This window comes from Pagrus major, chromosome 18 (genome assembly GCF_040436345.1).
Source record: "Pagrus major chromosome 18, Pma_NU_1.0".
Lineage (NCBI taxonomy): Eukaryota > Metazoa > Chordata > Actinopteri > Spariformes > Sparidae > Pagrus > Pagrus major.
This window is the reverse complement of record NC_133232.1, coordinates 17,225,137-17,250,802: the sequence shown is the minus strand read 5'-3', so window position 1 is coordinate 17,250,802 and position 25,666 is coordinate 17,225,137. Positions and strand designations below refer to the sequence as shown.

Here is a 25,666-nt window from a genome sequence, read left to right as displayed (position 1 = left end):
TTTATTAATTTAATGATTCTTCCACTTCACTACATTTCAAATAGAAATAATGCACTTTTTACTTCACTACATTTATTCACAGTTTTAAGTTACAGATTTAATGTTTTCAATCAAATCATATTGTTATCGTCAAGGTTGGATTATGAACGGGGCAAAGTAGGAAACTTCACCTAAAGACCGACATAAAGACGATTGGTTTTGGTGAGTTTCAAAATTGCAAAATTGTTAAGGAAATATTAACAATGGGAAATACGAAGCTGACCAGGTCAGAATGTCTTCCTACATGGACGAGGAGGCATCATCGTGTTCAGCAACACCTTTATGTAATCAATTAGCTGATTGGAGAAGTTGTTGTTGGAGATAACTGGGCTTGAAACTATATTTAGCATTTTTACTATTGTTAGCCAAAATTCAGCCACATGCTGTTTAGTACGCTCAAACAATATGTGAGCTTTTTTTAATATGTCTGAAACCTCACTATGAAACTTAAAGTATGTGAATTGCATATTATTAATATTACAGTATGCAAGCACTGCTGTATTAACAACAACATAACAAAAATGCTGGTGTTTCTTCTTATTTGGATTAGACAGAATAGACAGTCCTTTTGACAGTATACGACGGTATATTTGACACTATTTATTTATATAGTCCTGTGCTGATATTAGTCCAGTTCTCCAGGTTGAGTTAAGTAAGAGTAAAGAGTAAAAACAGTTTTGAAGCAGCAACGGTCATAGTTGGTGACTTAGTTTTAACAATTGAAATTACCTTTTATGTTATTAGAGAATAAAGTTCCTAAGAAAGGTACTGTTGGGTGCCGAGGCCGAATTCCAGGTATGGGTACCGTTATCAGTTCAAATGTTAACAGTGCCCAACCCTGACTAAGGTAGGTGCATAATGACATCATTTTGTGGACCTGTCTCGCAGACAAGGCATGGGTCAATATTAAATGTAAGAGCGTTATTATTTTGTTTTTTATGGTGCTCACATTGTGCATAAATTATCAAAACTATCACAAATGAAGTATTATTCCGGCGTATGAGTCCTGGTTGAACTGGGCCTAATGGGGATTTGGAGGCAAAAGGATAAATACACAGCAAAATGAGCTAGACGTGCTGCAACAATAAAATGCTGCTGACATGTTCCAGTCATCAATAATAAATCAATCACATGCTTTAAATGATAATATAAGCTTCCAAACTAGCCATTCTGTATCACCAGTATATTTTGCTGCTAATACTTCTGTACTTTTACTGAATTAAGATTATGAATGCAGGACTTCTACTTTTACTGAACACTTCTTCCATGTCCTCAGAATTCTTTATTAAAATGTCACAGACTCCGGCTTTAAACTATGAATTAAAGTCTTGACTGTGCGAACCCATGACATCAGGTACATGCCACTGCCGGCACACTAAGCCCCCAAATCACTCCAGCAGACCAAGAGGAAGCTGCAGTTAAAGTGCAGGGATTGACTGCTGTGACCCCCGGCCAGCGATCACCGGGAGCCGCAGTGTGTCAAGAGCTCGGTCCTGCCCCCCGCTCAGACTGCAGACCTCAGATACACCAGCGCTGTGTGGCTGGAAATTTTCATCTTGAAAAATGTCCAATTCAGATTGTGTTAAAGGAGGATTCACTTAAGAGCGAAATGACAGCACTCTGAGGGGCGATAAAACACACAATCAGCCTCTTCTAGTGACGGCAGAGATCAATGCTGATCATTACGACTAATCCAGTCAACAAAGCTATAGGCTACTGTTAATCCTCGGGGTAAACAGTCATCTGGAATCATCTTTTGTTTAAAAAACAGCACTGTTTCATAACTAACGGCTCTGTGGCTATCATACAAAACCACCATACTGTGTGTGTGTGTGTGTGTGTGTGTGTGTGTGTGTTCTTGTACTTGCAACATAGTAAGGACCAAGGTTTTGAACAACAAAGTGAGGACATTTTGGCCGATTGTCACGACTATAAAGGGCTTTTTGAAGGTTAAGACTTGGTTTTAAGGGTTAGGTTATAATCAGTGGAAAGGGTACTGATAATCTGTATCCTAGTACGAGTACAGTTATATTACTGAAATGTCACTCAATTACAGGTAAAACTACTTAAAATGATACAAAGTATTCTTCTCAAATGCTACTCAGAGTATAAGTTACTTTTTAATCTTTGATGTTCAATGCATTATCAATAGCAGTACCCCAAACTTAATTACCCCACTGACTTAATAACAGTAATTTGAGTGGATGTAATTAATTACTTCCACCCCTGTTTATAATTAGGTTAGGGTTAGGCATTTAGTTGTGATGGTTAAGGTCAGGGTAAGGGTCTAAGGAATGCATTATGTCAATTAGGGTTCCTCACAAGTATGTACGTACAAGTGTGTGTGTGTGTGTGTGTGTGTGTGTGTGTGTGTGTGTGTGTTTACTTGCTCTCTCTTAGGACAAAGCCATCTAAAGAGAAATGAAGCCATGTACTTTAGACTTTGTCAGCGATGTTTCGGCTGATGCTGACAGACTATTTGCTTTCTTGCTGCTTGTTTGTCGTCATGTTACATGACACAACAACGCCGCACCATTCACATGAAGTCATTATCACAGAGCACTGCCATCTCCACGTCATCTTGTACACATGATCTTAGCTGTTAAACCCCACAGGGACTTGCCCGGGCTGCTCCCCTGTCATCTCTCGCATTGCTGTGATGACACCCCAGCAGCACCTTGCTGATGGGACACCTCCCTTCTGTGATTCGGCTAAAGTACATTTCTCCCCAAGCACCCTCTTCTCTGTCGTACTGCAGCCGCTCAAGAGTGGTTTGATTCATTGGAGTGTATTCTTTGTTTCTAAAAGACGATTTTATGATCTTTTTACTATCAGCATAAAAGCGAAATCGTCTCATCTCCTTCTCTCTGCAGGGGCAATTAGTCTGCTTTATGAAAATCAAATAAATTAAAGCGTTAAAAAGCTTCCACTGAGTCACAGATGAGCGTTGAATTCACCGATACAGCATCACTACTCTAATAGTAAGTTTCCAGAAGGTGCTATGCATATATAGGTACTGATAGAGTGAATGGTGGTGTCATGAGTGTGTATATGCGTGTATGTCTCGGTCGTGAGTTGACAGGCTGCCTGAGGGAAAGAGAGGCCTGATGGGTATTATGCAAATGAAGCCAGCTGTTTGCTGCATTGGCAGACTCCTCATAACTCTCTTCTAGTTCTGCTGCAAGTGAGAAAATATTTTATCCCCGATTCCCTCGTCGCCACATTCTCTCGCCTCCTCTTTATTTCCTCAGAGAAGGTATTTCTATACACAGTAATTTTATATACACCCTCCTCTCCGCATTTTAGCGTTATCCCCCCGTGTCTGCCTGACTATCCATCTGCACTGTTACAGTAATGAATGTACGAACAAGGAAAGCTTCCTTAAGCATTTGTTGACTTCTACAGTGTGGAGTAAATTATTCTGAGGCTGCCTGAAAAACAAACAGTTTTCCATGAATAGGTCTCATGTTAATTCAGATATTTACTGCAGCAACCTTATTTCAGTCAGTCAGTAGAAACCCTCTGTCCGTATTGTTGCATTTTCTCTCCAATATCTCCTTCATCTCTCACTTTTGACTCTGCCCTACACTTCAAATCAAAAAGCCTTAGCTAGGATAATAAAATGCATGTATATTTATCTTTCTTTCCTTTTTCTTCTCCTCTGATGATCTCAAATCTGTGCCAAACATGACCTGATGGGTGTTTCCCTTAGCAAGTAGGTAAACTCTGTAAGGACACTCCCATACAGCGTTTAAAAGCCTGCAACTCCCCTCCAGTTAGTTAGTCCAGTTGCCTACGATACAGCACTTAGAAATACCATGACCTGGATGACTGAGAGCCTTCATCAACATGTAGGTAAAGCATCTAAATACATTATTTTTATCCTCTGTTTTAATATTCTTTAGTGGAATTTGCTCATAATTATGCGTGAAAAACATCATCTTAAGTGTTATTAATTTTTTGGAGTGCTGGAGAAAGCTGACTGACACAATATCACTGTATAAAGATGCTATTGCTAACATGTTATCAAAAAGTTGTGTTTTGTGTTTGCGTCCACTTGATGAATTTAAATCCAATATTCACTCTCCTTTTACCTCTGTTATGCTCTCCAATAACTCCGGAGGGAAATATCTGGCTCTTTAGCTGCTCTTTTAACTCACTATGTTCACCTGCTAGTTGCTAACTTTGTCTGTCTGCTGCCTGGTGCTTGGTGGCTGTACACAGAAGTTTTTATCTGAGCCTTTTCACTAAAAACATCTGTATGAAATTGTTTTTTAAGAGAGCTGATGTGAGAGTGAGACTGAACCAAAACAGTTAAGATGTGTGCTGTAAAACCAAAACAATGAGCTGAAAGGTGCTTAAAGGAACTACAGGACGTTGAGGGATAATTCTGTGGGTTTGTCATAAGCAAACTCTTTGACTAAGGATGTTAATAAAAATCATTTATTGTTTAATCGCCGTTAAGAATTACAGACACCTCTGGGTTTGTGCATTGCTGGCAAAATTTTGGGATAATTAGTTGGTACACAACCCAACAAAATATACCAAAGGTCCAGTCATTCTTCTAAATCTTAATGCAGAATTTTTTACACATTAATATCTTTAAAATGACCCTTCATTCCAGAAAGCTTGCAGTGCAGTTTGGATTGGTGCTGAACTCCTACCAGTCTTTTCCTAACCACGGCAGAGGAATCTTAATTCAACAAATTAAACATCTGCCAATAAATCAGTGCAGCTGATGCTGATTTACGCCTTGTCTAACTGAAAGATACTTGATTCAGCACATTAATATGCAAATTAGCATATGACATCATTTGGCAACTTTCAGCACATTCATAGTTACTTTCCCTCAAGTGTCAGCGACACAGATCTCAATATTATGGGTTTTACCTACCAGAATTTAAGTTAGCAGCTAAAATATTCCAGGAAAATTCGGGGAACATTCGCATCATTTTGCACTTTGTTCAATCTGTTATTTTGTTCAGGTGTCTAAAAACTGAAAGACATGGGATTTGTTAAATCTAGGCACAACTGTCTTTCATCATTTAAAGTAGGAACAAAATACAAAAAGTACATTTTGGAATATGCATTTGACTGAGGGAGTGGCAATTCTACATTATTTTAACAATTTTAAGCATTTTAAGCATCACTTTCAGGTTTCAAACCGCCTTGTAAAGGTATTTTTTCTTGCCAGCTTTCCCTACATAACCTGTAATATTGCATAAGAGTATTCTGCTGTTTTACATAAACCCAATGCTGCTGAAACATAGACTTTCAACAGCCCTCACAGGGCAAGAAGCTATATGTCATACACAGCACGTCCATCCCATTTCAGTTTAACCAGTTTCTCAGGCCGACATCAATTTTTAGAAACATATATTCCCACGTTCACTTTTATCAAACCAGTGTGTTATATAAAGGCAGGATCTTTTCATGCAAAAAGCCATGAAAGAATGCTTTCTCTGAGAGCAGAATTGATTTGGTTGGTGTTAGCCTCGTGGTGATTACTGACTGGAGGTCTAAGTCTACCCTGCTTCTTATTTACCGCTACATTAGAGGCGAAGCGCTGTGTGCACCTCTACACGCGCCTGACGGAAACACCACAGCAGGCCTTCAAATCACTGTGAAATTACATCAGCTCTATACTTTGAACTACATGTAAATGAAACTTGTCACAGTGCTGTTGGAAATGTCACCTGTCACCTCCATGTTTACCTTCTGGCAGCGTCGCTGGCAGGGCCTCACAAATATACTTGTACATCCACTTGACTAGAATGTTGTTTACCTGAATGGCAATGCAGTGCAGACTGAAGGCAATTGAATGTCACTAAAATCTTAGTGACAGCTTGAAGCAAGTGTTTCTGTTTTAGCATAAACGTTTCTCTGAAGTGCTTTGGAGTCTTCTTCTGTTTCTTTTCCCCCTTTGAGGATGAAAGATTTTTATTTTTATTTTATTACAATATCAATATAAACCTATTGAGTTTATGTGACTTTGTGAAACCTTATGAGTCAATAAATTAGAAAGGATTGTTTCATGGTAGGTGAATTTTCAAAGACAATACAATAGATTTTGTTTATAGTTTTGTGGCCTAATGTTTTAGTTCATTTAAACAGTAATATTTCTATGTGAACAATGGATCAATCATGTAATATGGACTGGGTCACTCAGAGTTACAACTCCACAGTTCCCAGCTGAGTGTCTTTCAGCTCATTGTTTTGGTTTTATAGCCCAAAGTTAAACTGTTTCGGTTCAGTTTTACTGTTCACATCATCCCTGTTTTCATTCACTGCTTAAGTTTTCAGTGAAAAAGCTACAATACACTACCTGACCAGTACTAAATGAGAAAACAGACACAGTTAGCAGCTAGCTGGTAACATTAGTGGAACACTAAGCAGCTAAAGAGTTAAATATTCCCCTCAGGAGTTGGTGGAGACAGAAAACAGAGCTAAAAGGAGAGTGAATATTAGACTTACATTCGTCAGGGGGCCAGAAACACAACTGCAAATGATGATAATGTTGCTCTGTGTCTGCTGAAGGTCTTCATATGCAACTGTTTTCCAACACATTTGCTTTATAAGGTAGATTTTGTTTTGACAGATTGTTGTTCCACAGTCCCCAATTGGCAGAAAAAGTAAAAAAGATCCTGTCAACCAATTCTCACAAACAGCTATGAACTATGATTTAAGGGGTCCAACATGAACACGTTGAACTAATTTAGAAAAATAAAGTACTTCCATACACCAATCAGGATTTAGAACATTTTAATCAGGAACTGATGACAGCTGATCATAAAATCCGACCAACCCACACCCACACAGTCCTGATGAAACAGATTAGCTGAGTTTCGACTGTTGAACTCTTAATAAATAATAAGGAAAGATGCTTTGATTTAAGTTGTGTAGTAATGCATATTCAATGATCTAAATAAATAATTTAAAGATCCTCTCTGGACATATTTTAAGACATAAAAATATTCAGCTCAGAACAATAATTTGTGTCTCATATAGTTTACCAAAAACGTTTCATTAATCTTCTCATTTTCCTTCATTAAAATAATCCACAATCCATAAAAACGCAAATATCTTTAGTTTAAACACTAGAGATGTCTCCTACTTCGTGTCCTGTTTCCATTCACAGTTTATGAGCACTGTAGGTTTCAAGTTCCCACGTCACACTTGTTGAAGTTTCATATGGTCAAGGCAACACACACACCACTTGTTGTCTTATGGTACAACGAATCAAATCACCAAAAACTGAATTCCAACAAAAAATCTGAATTCCTGCACACATTTTGGTCAGCAAAACCTTTCTCAGGACACAACACTCACAAAGTGACTTAGTGCTCAAGTACAGCCCACAATTACATGATGATTCATAGCTGAGGCGTACTCACAATTACATGCAACAGCTGACATCAAGATCAAGTTCACCACGAGCGAGCAAAGTCATTCAATACTTATTACTGTAAATACACCAAAAAATAAATCATACTGGACCATGATTGGTTCCAAGTAGTGACGACATACATCCTGGTGGTACGTTCAGGTGTTAAACTGAGATTTAAAGATGATTTTAAAACACTGTGCAATTGTCTTCACTGAGTATTTTTCTGTGTATTTTTGTGTTTCTTGACATTATTGTAAATGAGGGAAACCCCAATGATTTTTGAGACTTAAATAAAGGTTTGAATTGAATTGAAATTGAATTTAAGGTGAGCACTGAGAAACCATCAGACTTCAGCAGATAAAGTGTTAAACTCTGCATGTACATCATTCTATACAGTAAAGCACAAACACCACAGTGAAGTTACAATCAGCAAAATTGATTTTTGACTTTAACAGAGAGTTAAAGTGTATTGTGTTTGAGCGTACTGGATGAATGGGTTTTTGGGCATTGGTTAACACAAGCTTAAGACGCCACGTTTGAATTGTAAAGCGTTTACGTGTCTTGAAAAAAGGATTTTCCCAACAAGTGGCTAAATGAGACTGCAGAGGTTGTTGACATTAACTGTCATTACACCAAACAGAGACTCATCTACTCATACTCCATCTTTACACTTTGGTTATTCTAACTCTAAATATACAAAATGTAGATTGATCACTTAGTTGTTAAGTTTATAGCCTAATGCTGGCTTTTCACCTCTGGTGATTGCATTTTTTGCCTAGAAAATCAAAAACTTGTGTTTGCCACAGAGCTTATTTTCTGCAATAATCCAAAATCCAACTGTAAAATCCCAGAGGCTTCTTGTCAAGGGAACAAGGGCAATGCTCACTTCCGGGTTAGCCTTACAGCAGTCTATACTTGCCTGATGTGGGTTTTTTTGTATACCGACATGCTGCTGGTTACTTGTATGTGTAATGAAACTGGAGTAGTAATAGCTCAACATCATAATATATCAAACTGGATCAAGTAAAATCCTGCAGCACCTCACACTTTGAGCTGCTGACAACAACTAAATGTTGTGGATGTATGTGTGTGTGTGCGTGCAGCAGTAAATTCAAGCCTAGTGTAACTGTTGGGAAAAGATCAATAGTGTTACAGTATCACTCTCCCTGCCCCTCTCTCTCCCTCACACACACACACACACACACACACACACACACACGCACAGACACACACACTCGGGAATAATGGGCTCGAATCAATAATTCTATAGTGCTAACAGAAAGCTTCCACAGCAGTTTAAAGGCTTATTGCACACATGGACACACACTCACACACAGTCTTAACACACACACACACACAAAATCACTGAACACTCAACAACAGAACTGTGAGCCAGATATTGAGTGTTTCAAACACATTCATGGCACCTGAACTAATTTGAAAACCGTTAAATGGAAAATCAATCGTGCTGATTCACTCCACAGGAATTAATTTCATTGGTTTCGGATTCACGTGACACACTCGGACTACCGCTGTAACTACTCTCACTGTGTTGCTAAACTTTCAGTTCATACATTCATTCGAATCAAAGGGTAAAATGTGCACATTTTATCCTTGTTTGCTGGCATAAAAAGAGCGCCGGTCTGCTTGCTGCCGTTTGCTGTTTAAGCTGCAGAACACATCCAATAACTCATCTAACCAGAACAAATACAGCGATGATAAGGTGCTGTAATCAGTCAGTCATTGTCTTCCTCTATCCCTCCTTACTCTCCCTGCCTCATCCCCTCCTCCCCCACTCCATCTCTCATCATCAGTCTCCCCTTTTTTCCTCCCGTATCCCCTCTCCTCCACCCCCTCAGTCAGTATTGAGTTTACGTTTTCCTTCCAACAAACTCTCGCCGGAATAAATATGAGAGGAGTGAAAACTAAACGGTAAGGAGGCGATAACGGAGCATCCATGGATGTGTGGGTGAAACAAAGTGAAAGAAACCACTCACGGCCATGAATGTACTTACTCTCTTTTCTCACTCCCCATAAGAAAGTGTTGAAAGTAAAGTGTATTTTAATTCTGTCCCTGTCTCCGTTGTCTCCCTTGCTTTCTCCTTCTCGGTGCCATATGCTCAAAGCTCCATCTCGGGCTCATTTGGAGTGCTACACACACACACACACACACACACACTAGCTCTATCAAAGCACAGGAACAGCTGGCTTGCTCGATATGGATGACTACTCGCCTGTCAACCAGTTTCACGCACACGCATGCAGTGCACAGGCGCACACACATCATCAGGCCTGGTGTTTCTTGCCGTTTTGAAAATGAAAGTGAGTGAGAGATAGATGGAGAGAGAGGGAGCAGGTCGGAGAGTTAAGTGAGTGAGTCAGAGAGCGAGCGAGGGACGTGTGGAGGAGTTTTTATTGTCAGATTCATTTGACATTACAATTAGCTAAATGTGTGAATATTCACCATGATATCATTTAACGATGCAATGCAGAGTGCGGGATTTGAAAGAGAGGGAGTTGGTGTTGTTATGGAAAAATGCAAACATGCACTCACACCCATGACATCAGAGGCACAGACAGTATGTGTCACAGTTAACGATCCCAACCAGACATTCGTTTTTGGTTTATTTTTACCAGCTAGGTGTTATTTATATCCTCAGAGTAATGTTTGGTGCCTGTAAGAAAGTAGGGTTTTATTTCAGAATGCATGTCTCCATAAGTAACACTGTATTCAGTCATTTAAGTACTAATTCCTTCGAAAAAAGTTGTAATAATGCATTTTATCTATTTGTAAATTACATCTTTTCTGCTGGTTACAATTAAACTATATCTTGGCTGTCAATCAAACAATGCAAAATAAGGCATTATTTATTTTTATTCATTTTAATTAACAAAGTTACATGAGGTGTTTACGTCCAAAAGAATCGGAAGAGTTTTTTTTTTTTTTTAAATGTAATGTATTCTGTGTTAAAAGTTGTTGCAGTGAAAGAATGATGCCAGGCGGGATCGTTCAGTGCAAACTGATCAGATATGTGGACAAAAGTTCACTTGATGGTAAATGTGGGATTGTGCAAAAATCAATTGTTCCGTCGGTTGAAGTTGTTATTTCTGCCGATGCAGTATGAGATCACCAAACAGTGTCTAAACTTTTAATATATGAAACTTTTTTTTTTTGCTTTCCGTTTTTATTCTTCCTGAAATGTACATAAACGGTGAGTTAAAGCTGTCACGATAACAGATTTTCACTCCATGACTATCATTTGTGTTAATGATAACGTTGTGATGTCTATATTTTAAAAAAAAAACGAAGCCATCAGTCAAATTCATCTTGAATGTTGTTTATCGTGTGTTTTGTCTTTTTTTGGCAAATCAATTGCACTTAAAATAGTAGAGCGGAGAGGTGGAGTGAGTCTGTAGCCAGAACTCTAATACATCATACAAAGGAACAATACGCATAAAGGGTAACTCCACCAACTTTACACATTAAAGTGTGTTTATGGGATTTTGGGATAATTACTGCATATGTGAAAAAAGTAGTATAAACACTTGCAAGTTGAAAGTAATCTGATAAATTGCCTCCAGTGACATCAGTGGCGAAATTGCATTGTGGGTGATGTAGGCGTCAGGTTTACTGTCCAAAGGTGGAAGCAAATTCTAGACCAGAGAACTACTTTTCAAAACCCCAAATTTATCAGATTACATGCAGCTTCCTCTGGAGCCACAAAAGGCTTTATACTACTTTTTTTCACATATGGATCCACAAGTCTAACATCTACGCTGGTGTGCTATTGACACAATATCAATATTTAATTTTTTAACATCACAGTTATTGTCAATACTGGCATATGCTGACACTCCTACTGTGAATCAAGGCATAGAAAAGTGCTGTGGCACTCCTCTGTTTGGGTTTAAGTGTTGTAATTTTGACCACAACCTGATTAGTGATGTCACTGCAGAAGCTGAGATCTCGAGTCAAAAGCAAAAACAATGTTGTTACATCACTGATTGGGTGTGGAGAATTAGTTTCTTTTTTATTTGAGGATATTTTGATCACTGCCAGTCACTCTGCTAAACTTTATTATTAATAGAAACGACTTGTATGGTCGTATTTGGTCCTCTGTTGAACTGAATACATTTTGCAGCTGATGTGTTCATTGATATAAATACCAAGTCATGCAGGTTGTTCTCTTACCTCCCCTGTATGGCCCAGACTCAGTTTTGGCAGTTTATTCTTCACGTTCCCGGAGTTTCCCACGTAAGCCTGACTGTTGTTAAATCCCTCTGTGGCCACCAGAGGGGGTTTAAGCTGGGGAGAGTCACTAGGCGCCTGGTCCTGGCCATCCATTGGTCGAACATACGCTGTGGGCTTCTGCTGCACTGCGATCGGCTTCCCTGATAGGCTGCCAGGCGGGAAGGTCGGGGTAGTCAGTCCAGATGTGGGAGTGGTTAGACCAGGAGTAGGCGTCGTCAGAACTGATGTGGAAGCCAGCGGGGAGGAGGACGTAGACAGGTGAGAACCTGTCTCATTCTCAAACGGGGAGGATTTAAAATGTCCACCATTTTCTGTGTTAGTGGAAGACTTAAAATGGCCACCGTCCATGGTGGAGGATCGAAAATTACCACCATCTGTAAAAGAAAAGGAGAAAGGATATAAAACAAAAAAGTGAAAAAAAACCAAAGCAGCACCTGGTATTTTGGAATATTGCTGTGCTCTGTGCTGTCAGATCTAATGAAGGTTGAATGCCAAAAATTCCCTCTCCCAGATGGATGGAGCCCATCACAATCAAAGCAAATTATGTGTTGCTTGGTGGTTTAGAAATCAGCTGAAAGATGTGTTTATCATCGGATACAGATGTTAATTTTCATAAAACCCGCCCAAAAGGTGATAGAGTCTGTTTTGCACTGAAATTATTCATGAGCACTTAGGGCTCCAGCAAATACAATGATTTTCCATGAATATCAAAATATGAGAAGTCCCCTTTTGTTGTGTGAATGGCAGGTTTAATCAACCAAACTGTGAGATAGTCCCCACTAGTAGTTCTACACTGCATATTCTCTTTCTCCACTAGAGTTGGATGAAAAGACAGATATCTACGGACGCATTTTAGAAAACACAACAACATTCAAAGGTCATATTGATAACATTTTTATGTAGACAAATCAAGAATAAAAAATAATACATCTACAGAGCTTGTAGAGAGCTGCAAGAATTTACCTTCAAAACAATATTATGATGAATATTTTAATAAATGTTCTCTGGTCCAAAATAATTGTTTGTTTATCTCTGTTCAAGAAATCTGACAGTTGGTTCCAGCTGATTACAAGGTTTGTGAGCCGATAGTTCAACGGTGTTGGTATCACGTGGTATCTGCGATTCATCAGCGATCAAGAGTCTTGGTAGTTTCCAGTTTGTGGAAAAAAACTTAAAAATGGCCCAGTATGTGCCCATCATACTGTACTGTCCAAATATTAGCTAGCTAGCGTTAGCAACATTAATATTAGCATTAGCAATGTTAACGTTAGCTAGCGAGTGTTAGGAATGTTATCATTTGCTAGCAAAGACCAAAACGCCCAAGTACAATTCGATAGACCTACAACCATTCAGAGCAACGAAATTATGAAGTAGCTCTAAGCTAGTACATCTCGAAGCAAAGAAGAACTGTAAGCTTGTTAGCTCGTGAGCTTGTTAGCACAGTTTAGGGAAGCTAGCTAACTACAGTAATACAAATAGCAGTGTGAATCAACACCTGCTGCTTTGGATTGACATTTTTAAAATGTTGTCAGCTTAATACTTGATCTATTAGCTTCTGTTCATGGTAACCACAGAATGCATTGAGCCGAATGTCGCAATCTAATGGTTGAATCGAATCACTGGCAGTGCAGTAGCACCCTTGCCTTAAGAAAGTCAAACTTTTTTGACAAACTTTTCAACAGGCCTTGTTTATCTAATATACAGAAACCAGGATGGAGGAAAATCTGTCTGAATGGGAGGAATAACAGACGCATCTGCCAGAGCAGATAAAACATGAGCTCACCAATGCATCTGTTTCTGAGTAAGCTAAGCTAACTGCCTCTAGCTTTAAATTTAGTATGCAGACATGAGAGTGGTATCAAACTTTTCATCTAACCCTTAGATTGTAAAGCAAATAAGTGTATTTTCCAAAATGTCTACTCATTCCTCTGTAGCTTTTCTTTCTAGGACTCACCTGGGAGAGGAACGGGCTTGGAGGTGTGGGAGGAGTGCCTTCTCCGTGAAGAAGAGGAAGAAGAAGACGAGGACGAGGAGGAGGAAGAAGGGCTTGAGTCGCCTTTGAGACCGAGTTCATCTTTAAGTGAGCTAAACAGCTCTTCGTGCCTCTGTTCCTCTGATAAAGACATTTTTCCTCGTCCACTAGTAGCTGCTGTGACCTGCCCCTGCCCGTTCTGACCTAACCCCAGAACGAGGCCTGTTCCCTGGGTACTCTGTCCGTGGCCTGCCCTTGACCAGTCCATGGAGCTTCGGGACTTTTTGGAATTCTGATGCTGTATCGTTGTGGCGCTTGATGACGATGTGGTCGAAGCAGGAGGTTGCATGGAAGTTGAAGATGCAGAGGGTGCATTTCCCATCCTCTTGTCCCCACCTCCCTCTGCTCCTCCTCCTCCTCCTCCTCCTCCTCCTCCTCCACCTCCTCCTGCTCCACCTGGTCCTCCCCTCAGGGCTTCGGTGAAAAGCTGCGACTCCATGGCGGGTCTCTCTGTTGTCGAAGTGGTCGGAGTCTGCAGGTTGTTGCTGCCTTTGGGGATTCCCACCAAGTGGCTCTGGTTAGAGTGGCTGGTTAACAGGTCTTTCATTTCCTCGTAGGAGCCCAGCGTGTTCTGGACGCGACTGGCCAATGCATCACCTTTATTAGTCTGAAATGAGAGGAGAAAGAAGGAAAAGACAAGAGGGAGGAAGAGAGAGAAGAGTATTAATTAAGTCTTCCATTTTTCCATTTCTCTGCACTTGATGAAAAGCCCTCTTTATTCATCCGGAGAGGAACAGTGAGAGACGGATAGGGTGACCACTGACCAGACATCAGGATGAGATGATTAATTAAACACATGCCACCCTTAAGAGGGTCCAGTCCCGGCTGCAGCAGTAAAATTAATGGGGCAGGAATCATTATTACCCTGACCCCAGATTCTCAAGCAATCATCGCTTGGAGGACAGTGCGGGCCTTACTGATATATGACGGTATACCACCTACAGCTGCTACATGAGATGTTCCTCAGAATAGCTCAAGAGTACCTTTTGTGTCAGTCACTGACAGCTTCTTTAATGATGAAACTACATGATTTGATCATTTGGCATTTTTGAAAGGACAAGAGCAATCAGCAGTGGGTTCAGTGGTTCTATTCTTGGAGGCATGAAAGAGGAGAGGGAAAAGTGAGGACCTGTAGATTTCTATCCACTTCTCTGACATTTCTTTTCTACCTGAGCAACAAATTGTGAAGCAAATATTAATCATGATGAGCCAAGTCTGAATTATGCAAGAGCTGCAGCCTATAATTTAATCGTGACATTTCATCAAGAGTTACAGACAAATGATGAACACTGGAAACACTGAGTAAGATCGATGTGAAACGCAGCCACGGACTGTAATTTAAATGCACACAACTTTTGTGCTTCGGTCAATAGATCGAGGTGTTTGACAGTCGATACTCTGCTAATCACCCCTGTGGTAAGTGGTAATGTCAAATGAAGCCACGATAGGTTTAAAGGTTAAATGCAGGAAAGGGAGTGAATAAAACCCTTTTCTAATTTTCAAGACGAGGTGAAATTGGCTGTATTTGGAGAGGTTAATGAAGTCATGAATAATGAATGTATGTCCATAGGAAGTAGGAGCTTAACGAATCTTAGGCAATGTTTCTAAAGAGGATGAAGTTACATGTAATAATAATGAATAATCCCTACACTACATTTATTCTCACAGCGGTCAGAAGAATTAAATCACTTGCACGTCACTTCTTGTGTTCCTGTGTATAACAACTTCAGTAAGCAACGTAATACTGTTATAACAAGCAATGATCCGTGGAGAGGTCCGATTGCTGACTGTGTGTGTGTGTGTGTGTGTGTGTGTGTGTGTGTGTGTTAGAGGCTTCTCAACCTTACACATTAGTATAACACCACCCTTGCCTTCCTTTGCTCTGATTGAGGGTAATGTAAGCATCTTTCAATGCTAATTGCTATGTGGTGATGCCCCTTTTTCACAATCAGACTGGTTTGATAGTTTATAAACTGACCATCAGGAACATTTAAGTATCAGTGATCTTAAATGAGATCTGCCATTTATTTCTAGATTAACTGATTAATCGTTATATCCGCCAAGGAAGTTTTGTTTTCACGTGTAACTTGGTTGGTTGGTTGGTTTGTCAGCAGGATTACACAAAAACTACTTAATAGATTTCTTGGAAACGTGGGTTGAGGATGTGTCTCGGCCCAGAATAGACCCCATTAACTTTTGCTGTGGATCTGGATTAAGAGACGGATCCAGGAACTTTATCTCACTTTCTTTTACATTGTGAGATTTGAGGGCATTTTTTGACATTTTCTCAGGGAATACAATCTGATGCAGATCCAACTCAAATTTCAGATCTGCTGGACTTAAATATGTTTAATTTGATATTGGATTCGGCTTGACTGAATTAAAGAGAGAGTGAGTACCATTCTTGTTTATTCTATGAAATGTGAAAACACTAACAATGTTAACATATTCATGTCTAGTGAGTAGTTTAGCGTAATAGCATGACCTTGACCTTTTTCAAATTTTCTAATTTTTCCATTCAGGTTAGCGGAGGGTTAAACAATTAGGAAGCTATGCCAAAGGTCTGGGTATTTTTACTCCCAGGAAGTTGAACTTTTTGGCTTCATGTGCCACTGAGCAGCTTTCATAGGAATGAATGGAGCTCCGCCTCTGGCGCCATATCAAGACTTTTCCCTATTATATCCACGGAGTTACCAAATTCATTGAATTCATGAATGTCTGCAGCAAGCAATCAATACAATGGATGTTTTCATAAAGTATTTCAGTCTGGACCAAAGTGGTCCCCTGAGAGACATTGCTTTTAAATGGAGCCACAGTGCAGGCATGGCCAAAAGTTACAGAAACAATTAATGAATTATAAAATAGACACAATCAATATTGCATCAATATTATGTAGACTAATTGTTTAAGCTCGAGAGTAAAGCCCCATTCATTGGATGAATTCCTCGGGGACCTCATGTGATTTAAATGATCTCACTCCCCCCATAGAGGCAATATGTTACATTGAGTGCATTTGTGTGAGATAATGGACGGTTGTGTTTCACTCAAATTTACGAACCAAACCCCAAAAGATTATCTAGTGGCTGAGATATAACTTCTACTTTGCCTCTCAAGTGCTGTTTTTTCAAGCACCAGATGAGTCTTCTGAATTTACACCTAATATGCTTTAAAAGCTCTCACTGATGCTTTACACTGCAATTTACACAATCTTCAGCCTGTACGAGGAAGAAAAGGCAACCTCAAATTATTGAGATTCCAATATAGACGAGTATAAAATATGTTAAACTGGAGTGGACAGATTTGTTTGTGAGCCCCAGGTAGACCTGGTTTCAAAATGAGAGATCCTTGTGGTCGTGTGGTCTACAGAAACCTCAGCTCAAATCTACGTAATCTACAACATGCATCTCTTCTACCATGTCTCTCTTCACTGTATCCTTCGTCTCTACACTCTAGTAAACTCAGGAAAACCATGAAAATAGCAAAAAAAAAACGAACAGAACAAGGAATAAAGCCTTATTTACAAAAGATTCATATAAGAAAGGAGAGAATTGCCTTCAAATAATCTTAACAGATGTAATTTCTGTGTGTACACACACACACACACACTACACACTGTGGCGAGCCAAAGTTAGCTGTGAATAAATTAGCCCATCTCTTCTCCATCTCAGGCTCATGAATAAAAGATCTGGTGGCTGAAGAGGAACAGAAAACACATTTACAGAGAGGCAAAATGGAAAACAGAGGAGAAAGAGAGGATGAATACCTATGTGTGTGTATGAGTGTATGAGTGTGTGTGAATAGATCATCCCAAATAGCTGCTAACAGTATAACGCTCTTTAACAGGATTAGAAGAGGGATTAGCTAATAGCTGACAGAGAGGATGAATACTGGAGAGCAAGAGGGAAAGACAGAGAAGGAGAATGACGGACACATGATAGATATACAGGTACAGAGAGAGACAGATGGGAGAAAAAACGAGGAAGAGAGCGACGGGGAATGATAAAAGTTCTATAAATCCTATGTGATAATGAAAAGCGGCTGATATAGATCTGTAAAGGAGCAGTTCAGTAAGTTCAGTCAGCACTTAAACACAGAGAGAGTGCAGATAGGTCGAGGAGGCCGTGGTAAATCCACTGAATTGTATGAAGTAAAGCAACAACCTCAGAAAAAAAAAAAAAAGAAATTGTTAGTGTGGCAAATAAATCAGCAGAAGAAAGTGGCAAGGTGTGCCAAAGCTGTTTTTCAAGTTTAGCAGCGCTGAGAGATAAACTGGGGAAGTGGAAGGAGTGGAGGAAAAAGATTAGTTGGACAGAGCTGAAATATAAAACAAGCAAAACATGTTGTCCTCTATACAGTCACTTACAAGAAGTATCATCACTCTGAGTTTTATATCTTCATAATTTCTACTATCAATTATGGTTCCCTTGTTAAGTTAATCACTGTAATTAAAGAGAGATGGAGAAATGCTCTGCACAGTCAGGTGCTGCTATTTGAAAGAATCCAAAATGAGATCTGAAATTAATTCTGAACTGAACTAATTGTCAGTGAGCGTAGGTTAGATATGACTCTACCGTGTCTAGATTGTACACTCACAATAAACATTATTATATTGGATAAAGTGACGATGGATAAAATGACTTTATCCAGGGTTCTATTCAAATGTATCACACATTTTAACGCACATTTCGAGAAACTCTGCAAATGACTGCTTTAATGCGACTATTAGGAGTCGGTGTATTAAAATAAGTGGTTGATGAGTCTGAAAACCATTATACCCTTGCAATAGAGGAAACGTCAAACAGGGAAAAATGATGTAGAAAACACAAATTAATACAACATTTCCATTTGTTTCATGTATTAAAGAGCCACTAAGTCATCTTGGAGAAGGAGTTCAAACACAGGATTTTGTCGTGTCATAGATTTGCGACTCGTGTTGGTGTCATTCCTGAAACATTAGACCGTTTCTGCAGCGAGCCGTCGTAGCTTTGTGGGTTACGTACAGGACTCCCACTCACAAGACTGGGGTTTGTATCCCACTTGGAACATATAAATAGGCTTTATTGTTCACTTATTATTTTTTGTCTTTTTTCTGTTGCTATCTGGTTAGGTTTTGGGAACTAAAATTCTTGGACTGGGGCATCAAAAATACTTGTTAGGTTTAGGAAAAGATGGTTTGGGATAAAATGGACCCTTTCGCAATGTTAAACACATGTTTGAATTAGGTTCCAGTTGGATTTTCACAGTCTTTTTTCTCAAGTCACAAGGCTACGACATTACAAAAAACGTGACTTGTCAGTTTTAATGATGTTACATGACCAACACCAACACAGCTTATATTAGATCATGCTTTTATCTGGTCCAAGAATGTGTCGAGGAGCGGCCAAACTTTTTGTGCAGTGAGAAGTTTTCCTGCCAGTATTCCTGATATATTTTTCCATCAACACTGATAGATATGATTGATGCTTTTGAGTACCGTAGGTCGTAGTGAGTGTGTGTTTGAGAGAGTGAGATCAACCACATACGCATCAACGTTGCAACTGCTCAAGTATTGTCAAAAAAAAAGCCTTCAAGGCTTCAGGCCACATTTGCACCCTTGAGACACAGCTCAGCGTTGTGAGCCTGCATGAAGCTGCTGCAGAGACATGAATGGATTAAAATAAGAGTGTATCTGTTGCGTAGGACGTCCAAATTAAAAACGCGTCTGACAAGCTTGCAGTCGAGACTCAGGGTTGGAATATATATAGTCTGTTTTTAGCTTGTTTCAGCACTCTCAGTATATATAGTGATATAAAATGATGTTTTACAAAAGCTGAGGTGAAGGAGTTTTCGAGGCCACAAAACTGCCGAAATACGTCTTTAATTGAATGCTCGGTCTTCTTCATTGTAAAAGCAAAGGTGAGTACTAATGAACTAACACTAGATATTGAACGTTATTGTGTTAATATTAATATTGTATATGTACCCTGGACATCACCAAAAAAAAAAGTTTAGCAGTCTAAACACAAGCTTAAAGGTGTAAAGGAATTTCCAAATCATTTATTTTGCGAAACTTGTTCCAAACGAAATGTATCACCTGCTTCCTGTGATGCTGGCGGGCGTTCCCCTGGGAGCGTGACGTCACGTGAAAACTATATATTGACGAGCGAGCGTGATGAGGTACACCTTAAACACGGTATGGGTCATTCAACGCCAACTCAAACTCAAAATCATGTTGAGACTTCTATTAAATTCATGGGAACTTGCAAAATAATATAGCTGTATGCCAAATACTTTTTAAGAATTAAAATGTTTTTGTTTTTTGTTTTTTTTAAGAAAATCCATGACATGAACTGGGAGGCCCTTGGTTAGTTGTCATGGAATGACCAGTATTTGTTCTTTCAGTACCCAAAAAAATGCAAAAATAAACAAAAAATGTGAACAATCTTTTCATTTTGGCTCCTTTCTCAAGTTAAACAGAATGCTAAAATGCATCAAATCCTCAGGATTCATCAAAATAGCACCAGTGGTGTTTGAAATATCCCCCTTCACACAGCCCTGTCCACAGTCATCCTCGCTCTCTCCTCGCACACACATCTTGACCTCACCTCGGCACCATTAATTAGTTGGAAACAATTAGTTGGAGCATGGAGGCACCTCGGATTAGATTCATTATGGGAACAACCTCTCATGTGCTGCCATCACCCCCGAACCTCGAGCAGCGTCTTACTGAGGAGCCCCGTTGTCCTCTGCGCTCAGACACAGCAGCCGTTAAACACATTCCGTCAGGATTCAAAGCCAGTCTGTCCCAAGGTCGATACACTTGGCGGCATAACCAAGTGGTGAAGTGCCCGTCAGTAGCAAATGGGAGTTAACAAACCAAAATCAATTTTATACACAGGGGCCGGAGAGTGGCCATGGATTTCATGCATGGCTAGTTTACTTTCAGCTAAAGAAGAAACAAAATGATGGCATCGCAAGCGCCTCAGATCAGAACCGACCAGAACCTTGTGCTGGATGATGCAACACTAACGATCAATAGGCCGTCATCAGCTTTGATTATCTTCAAAATGCATTATGGAACAAAAAATTGTTTGGATAATAGTTGCTTAGCAATAACAGTTTTAAATTAATTGCTTGCACAAGGCAAAACTGTTTCATATGAGCCCGAGTAACAAAGCACGGCCACTTTAGAGGAGACTCTGCCATCCTCGCTGATGAAGATGTCGTAAATTCACTCCATTTGCCCAAATGAAATCCTTGGGATGTCCATTCTTCTCCACAGATCAATCAAAACTTCCCAGCAAAGTATAAAACTGTCTCCTTAACAGCACTGAGAGAGCACTCTGTGAGCAGAAAACAGCATTCAGTGCAAACAATCACAGCCCAGCCAGGTTGTAAAGATTGTAGAAGAGTGTGCAACTTACTAATGTTAGCTTACAGGATTGCTTTGTGTTTCAGTCCGTACATCTGAACAGATAGAAGGTTATTGTTTGCCTAGCATTTAATGATAGGCAAACACTTAATTAAACCATTTAACAATTGATTAAACAATTAATTTTTTGGTTGTTTTAGATCCAGAATGTTTAAGAAATAGTTAATAATATGCTCATTCTTTTCTTTTTAATGACTTAGAGGAGAAGTCAGCTGTTGTTTTACACAGAGCGAGACCTTTAACCCCCTTCAGACCAAGGACATTACATTAAGATCTGGATACTGTGTCAGAGACTGAGCCCCGTTCATTCCTATGAAAGATGCTCAGCGGCGCATGAAGCCAAAATGGATCGACTTCCTGGCTATACCTATATTACCCAGATCTTCAGTGTTGTGGGGCCCACGAAGCGTTCGCACTAGAGACTTCAGCCGACTGAGCAGGCTATCTTCCGATTTAGCGCCTGGCTAACTTGAATAGAAATAAAATGATAGAATAATCTGCTTCTTTCACAATGTAAGCTTATGGAAAAAGTCTTTTAGGGCCCTCGTGCATCACGTGACGTAATTACACGATTTGGCCACTACCAAAGCCTGGCGCTCCTCCTGGTGGCTTGTTTCGGACGAGTTTAACATTACAGGGGGAAGAGGGGAATGAAGTATTTGCTAGGCTGCCTCAGATTTTGCCCTCCTTCTTGCTTAAATGGGAGGCTTATTTAAATGATACCTCCACCAGACTGACCGAGTATGTCCACCCACGACTTGAGAGCATACCTTTGCAATGGTCCGCCATTATTTTTCTCCCACTAGCATTATGTCAAACAATGTTACCGCGGAGGGCCAGTACAAAGCTAAGAGCCAAACACGTAAACGGCTCTATTGTTGGCTGCAGGAGTGAACAGAAAACTACTTCCACCTGAGGATGTCAAGACCCAGGGGAGTTTTAATGAAAATGTGACGGAGATGTCCCCACCATGACTAGAAAACTATTAAAGTGTGTGTGTGTATACTCCCACTGTGTATTTTAGTCCCAGACTATGTTGGGATAGCTAATTCGGTTAATAAATGGTGCCAATTTGCCATATCATCAAAAAATACAGGTACCTTCCTATAACTAACACAAAAGCCAATTTTCACACTGAGCTGAGCAAAAAGGACAAGCAGCTCTTCATACAGAAACGTGTGAAAACTCGAAAATAAAAGGACGTCAAAAAACAGTAGCTAATTGCAACTGTAATGTCAAAATGACCTCGTCTCTCCTAAAGAAATAAATCCAGTCCGAGTGGGGCTTCAGAATGAAAGCGGGGAAACATTAGCTAACATTAGCATGGCTACTGCACCTCCCAACACATCTAAAGTGGAATAATCAAAATGTTGTATCTCATTTATTTGATTTGAACATGAACAGAAATGTAAAAATGCGGCTTCAGCTGTAAATATTGACAAACTTCCAATCTTTAGTTTATGCCAACTTTAGGCTAATCGGCATCAAGCTCACTGAGTGCACACGTCCAAGGCCGGTATCAATCTTCTCATCTTAGCATCAGAAAGAAAGTTAAAAGCATATTTCCCAAAATGTTGAACAATGTATTTAGTCAACCAGTCTTACTTTATAAGGTTCTCCGAACAGGTTGAATCCAGTTGAGAAGAGGTCTTCGTCCTGTTGGACTTCCTGGTTTCTCCTCTCCCACTCTCTCCTCTTCAAGGCGCTGCGCTCTGACTCCAGATGACTGCAAGGACACAAAGAGAAAAGCTTGTTAGCATCCCCCACTGAGGCAGACACATTGCCTGGCACCAGTGAGACCTGCTGGTTTCTAATGAGTATTGCTAACAAGTCATTTTTGGATCTGCAAAGAGCATTTGGCAGAAATTCTCTTCCTGCAGTGTGATTAGAGTCGCTGGGTAGCTGGTAAAGGAAAATAACAGGGTAAATCATGTCACTGCACTGTCAAAAATGACTCAGATTCCACTGAACACACCGGCCAGGACGAAAGAGGAAAACTGAGAGAAAAACTGAATGTACTGAGAATGCTGAGGATAAGAAACTTAAATGTGCAATATGTTAGAATTAGCCATCTGTTCAATTCATACAAATGGAGCAGCATATCACCAGAGCAACCGCTAACTGCTGCCATTGGTTAGTTAGCTCAGTTATCTCAGTTAGCCATGCAGCTAGTGGTCCAGACTGCATGTTTGGAGTGGTATTAGGGAATAGGATGGGCCTGGGCTAGCTGGTTAGCATACTAACTTCAGTATATATCTCTGCAACACTAAACAGCTTTGATATAATTTAAAAAAAATGTTCCCTTCAACTTATGTTGATAATTCTAATTAGTTATTAATTATTTTGAATGTTGTAATCTTAAATTCTTACATATTGCAGTCTGAATGGTTGTTAGACAAAGGCTACTTATCAAATCTGTCTTACTGTCACGCCGTCTTCCATTGAAACTAATATCCAGATAACCCCTTCCCCATTGAACAAATAAACTGTGACCTAAGTGTTTGCACTGACAGTTTATATGAATAAATATCTTCTGTCTCTGCATCAGCGCACCGCTGAGGTTAGTAGTTACTTATTTTTACTCTGGACTGGACCTAAATTTGATTTGCAAAGGCTGCTTGATCTCAAAGCTCCCATAAAATGCTTTTCCCATGCTACAGTACTACTGACCCTTATGTCATCCAGAACTTACTAAAAGCTTCCACCCATAGCTTTGCTGTGACTTTAACTGCAGGAAACACTTTGACTTAAAAAGAAAATACTTTCATTGTCAAAACAAGATCAGCCAAGGCCAATGCTTCAAACTTCATGAGGAATAGAACAAAGATTTTATTTGAAGCTAGTCTTCCAATCTGCTGCAAAAGGTCTGATGTGTCTATGGGATATAAAGAAATTGTGGGAAATAATTACTTTCCACATATTAGTTCAATACCACTGTCTGTGTTCAGCACGGAGCTGGAGCTAGGAGGCAGTTAGCTTAGCTTAGCATAAAGAATAGAAGGAGGAGACAGCTATCCTGACGTTCACTAAAGTTAAACGTATGCAACCAAAAACTACAACATGTTGTATCTCATTTCTGTACAAAACAGAAATTTAAACATGGCATTTCAACTTGACGTTTTAAGCTAAGTCATGGCGGGCAACTAGCCTATATCCTGACAAAAAAGTATTCCATCCGCTCAGCACGTCCCCAATAAAACAAAAATGATACAATTGAACTTATTAAACAGTGAGCTTTAGAGGTGTTGACAGATGTATTTTTGAAGCCTGTCCTCCTCAGAAAAACAACCATATAGGTAAAAAAAATCCAGCAGGTCATTACAACCCTTTGCTACGTTGGTTGTTAGGCAGCGACCTCTGGCAGCTGTATTAGTTATTACAGCTCCAAAGGAGGAAGTGAGGTCACTGTTAAGCTGCAATGGCCATTTTGTTTGGTGATATATGTTGTGTTGGCAGACACTGACAACCTATTCAGTCATTTCGCTGTCAGAATGTGTTGTCGTTTTGACAGAGCCATAGCTGTTTCCCCTTCGCTAAGCTAGGCTAATCATTTCCTGGCTCCAGTCTCCTTGCATTCAATGCTTATTGCAAGGATATAAAATTAGCATTGATCTTCTTATCTAACTCTCTGAAAGACACCAAACAAGCCTATTTCTATCTTTTAAAGATATTATCTGTTCCTTTGTACATCCTCAATGGTCCAACAGTAAATAATGAAATCAAATGAATGGGATGATGAATAAGTCTTTATATATCTATGAGGGGAAACAACTCACAAAAAAGGGCTGAACACAGCAAGGACAATAAATCTTCTGTTCCTACAATATTAGCCGAGGCTCTGAAGGCAAGCCTTTTACAGTTCTTTCTATTTATAATAAGGTCAATATGATGTAACATATGCCATTAGCAGGGTACTTTCATTCATGAGTGCGTTCATTTTTTACGTAGGTGGGCCCAGTGGGAATTGGAGTCCTAATCCAGGCAGTGTTTATGACATGCTGTACCCAATGAACCACAACAGACTGCAAAGGACAGATGCATTTACGTCCTGTCACAGTGTCCCCGGATGGATCCCAATCATTTTTCTTAAATCTTTCAACGTTCACACACAAATACTCACAGTGTTTATACTGTGGCTTTCCGTCGTGAAAGTCAGAATTATTGCTCGCGGATATGATTCAAGATTGTTTTCTGTGGCATTTAAAATACGAGACAGCTGACGGTAAACAATGATAAGAATGATGGGAGGCGAGGGAGAGTGCTCTGTTGGGAATAAAGTGGTGGTGAAACCCAGGTTTTTGGAACATTTTTCCTTACATAACCATGTATTTTTAGCAAAGACCCCTTTTACTGCAGAGTTACCGATTCACCCTGCCCTCTTAAACTTTTTCAGTCACCAGCCTCCTCTGAGAAATCTACAAGCTGCCAGCTAAACTCGAATCTCAGAAGTACAAAGTAACGCGGGTGCGTGTGAGTACGAGTTATGCATGAGGCTGTGGCCTGCTGACCCAGGAAAGGGCATCCTGTTTTACCACATCCACTGCC

At 39.8% G+C, this 25,666-nt stretch overlaps 1 protein-coding gene across 1 annotated transcript in view; it reads right to left on the bottom strand.

The window, feature by feature from the left end:
• aff2 (AF4/FMR2 family, member 2) overlaps positions 1-25,666 on the bottom strand; it is a 168,436-nt gene that overhangs the window by 96,688 nt on the left and 46,082 nt on the right. The window contains exons 2-5 of the mRNA XM_073487330.1: positions 22,727-22,847; positions 14,107-14,317; positions 13,633-14,070; positions 11,619-12,052 (exon numbers count right to left, since the gene is read on the bottom strand). Of these exons, the coding sequence (XP_073343431.1) occupies positions 11,619-12,052; positions 13,633-14,070; positions 14,107-14,317; positions 22,727-22,847 (1,204 nt within the window). The remainder of the gene's footprint in view (positions 1-11,618; positions 12,053-13,632; positions 14,071-14,106; positions 14,318-22,726; positions 22,848-25,666) is intronic.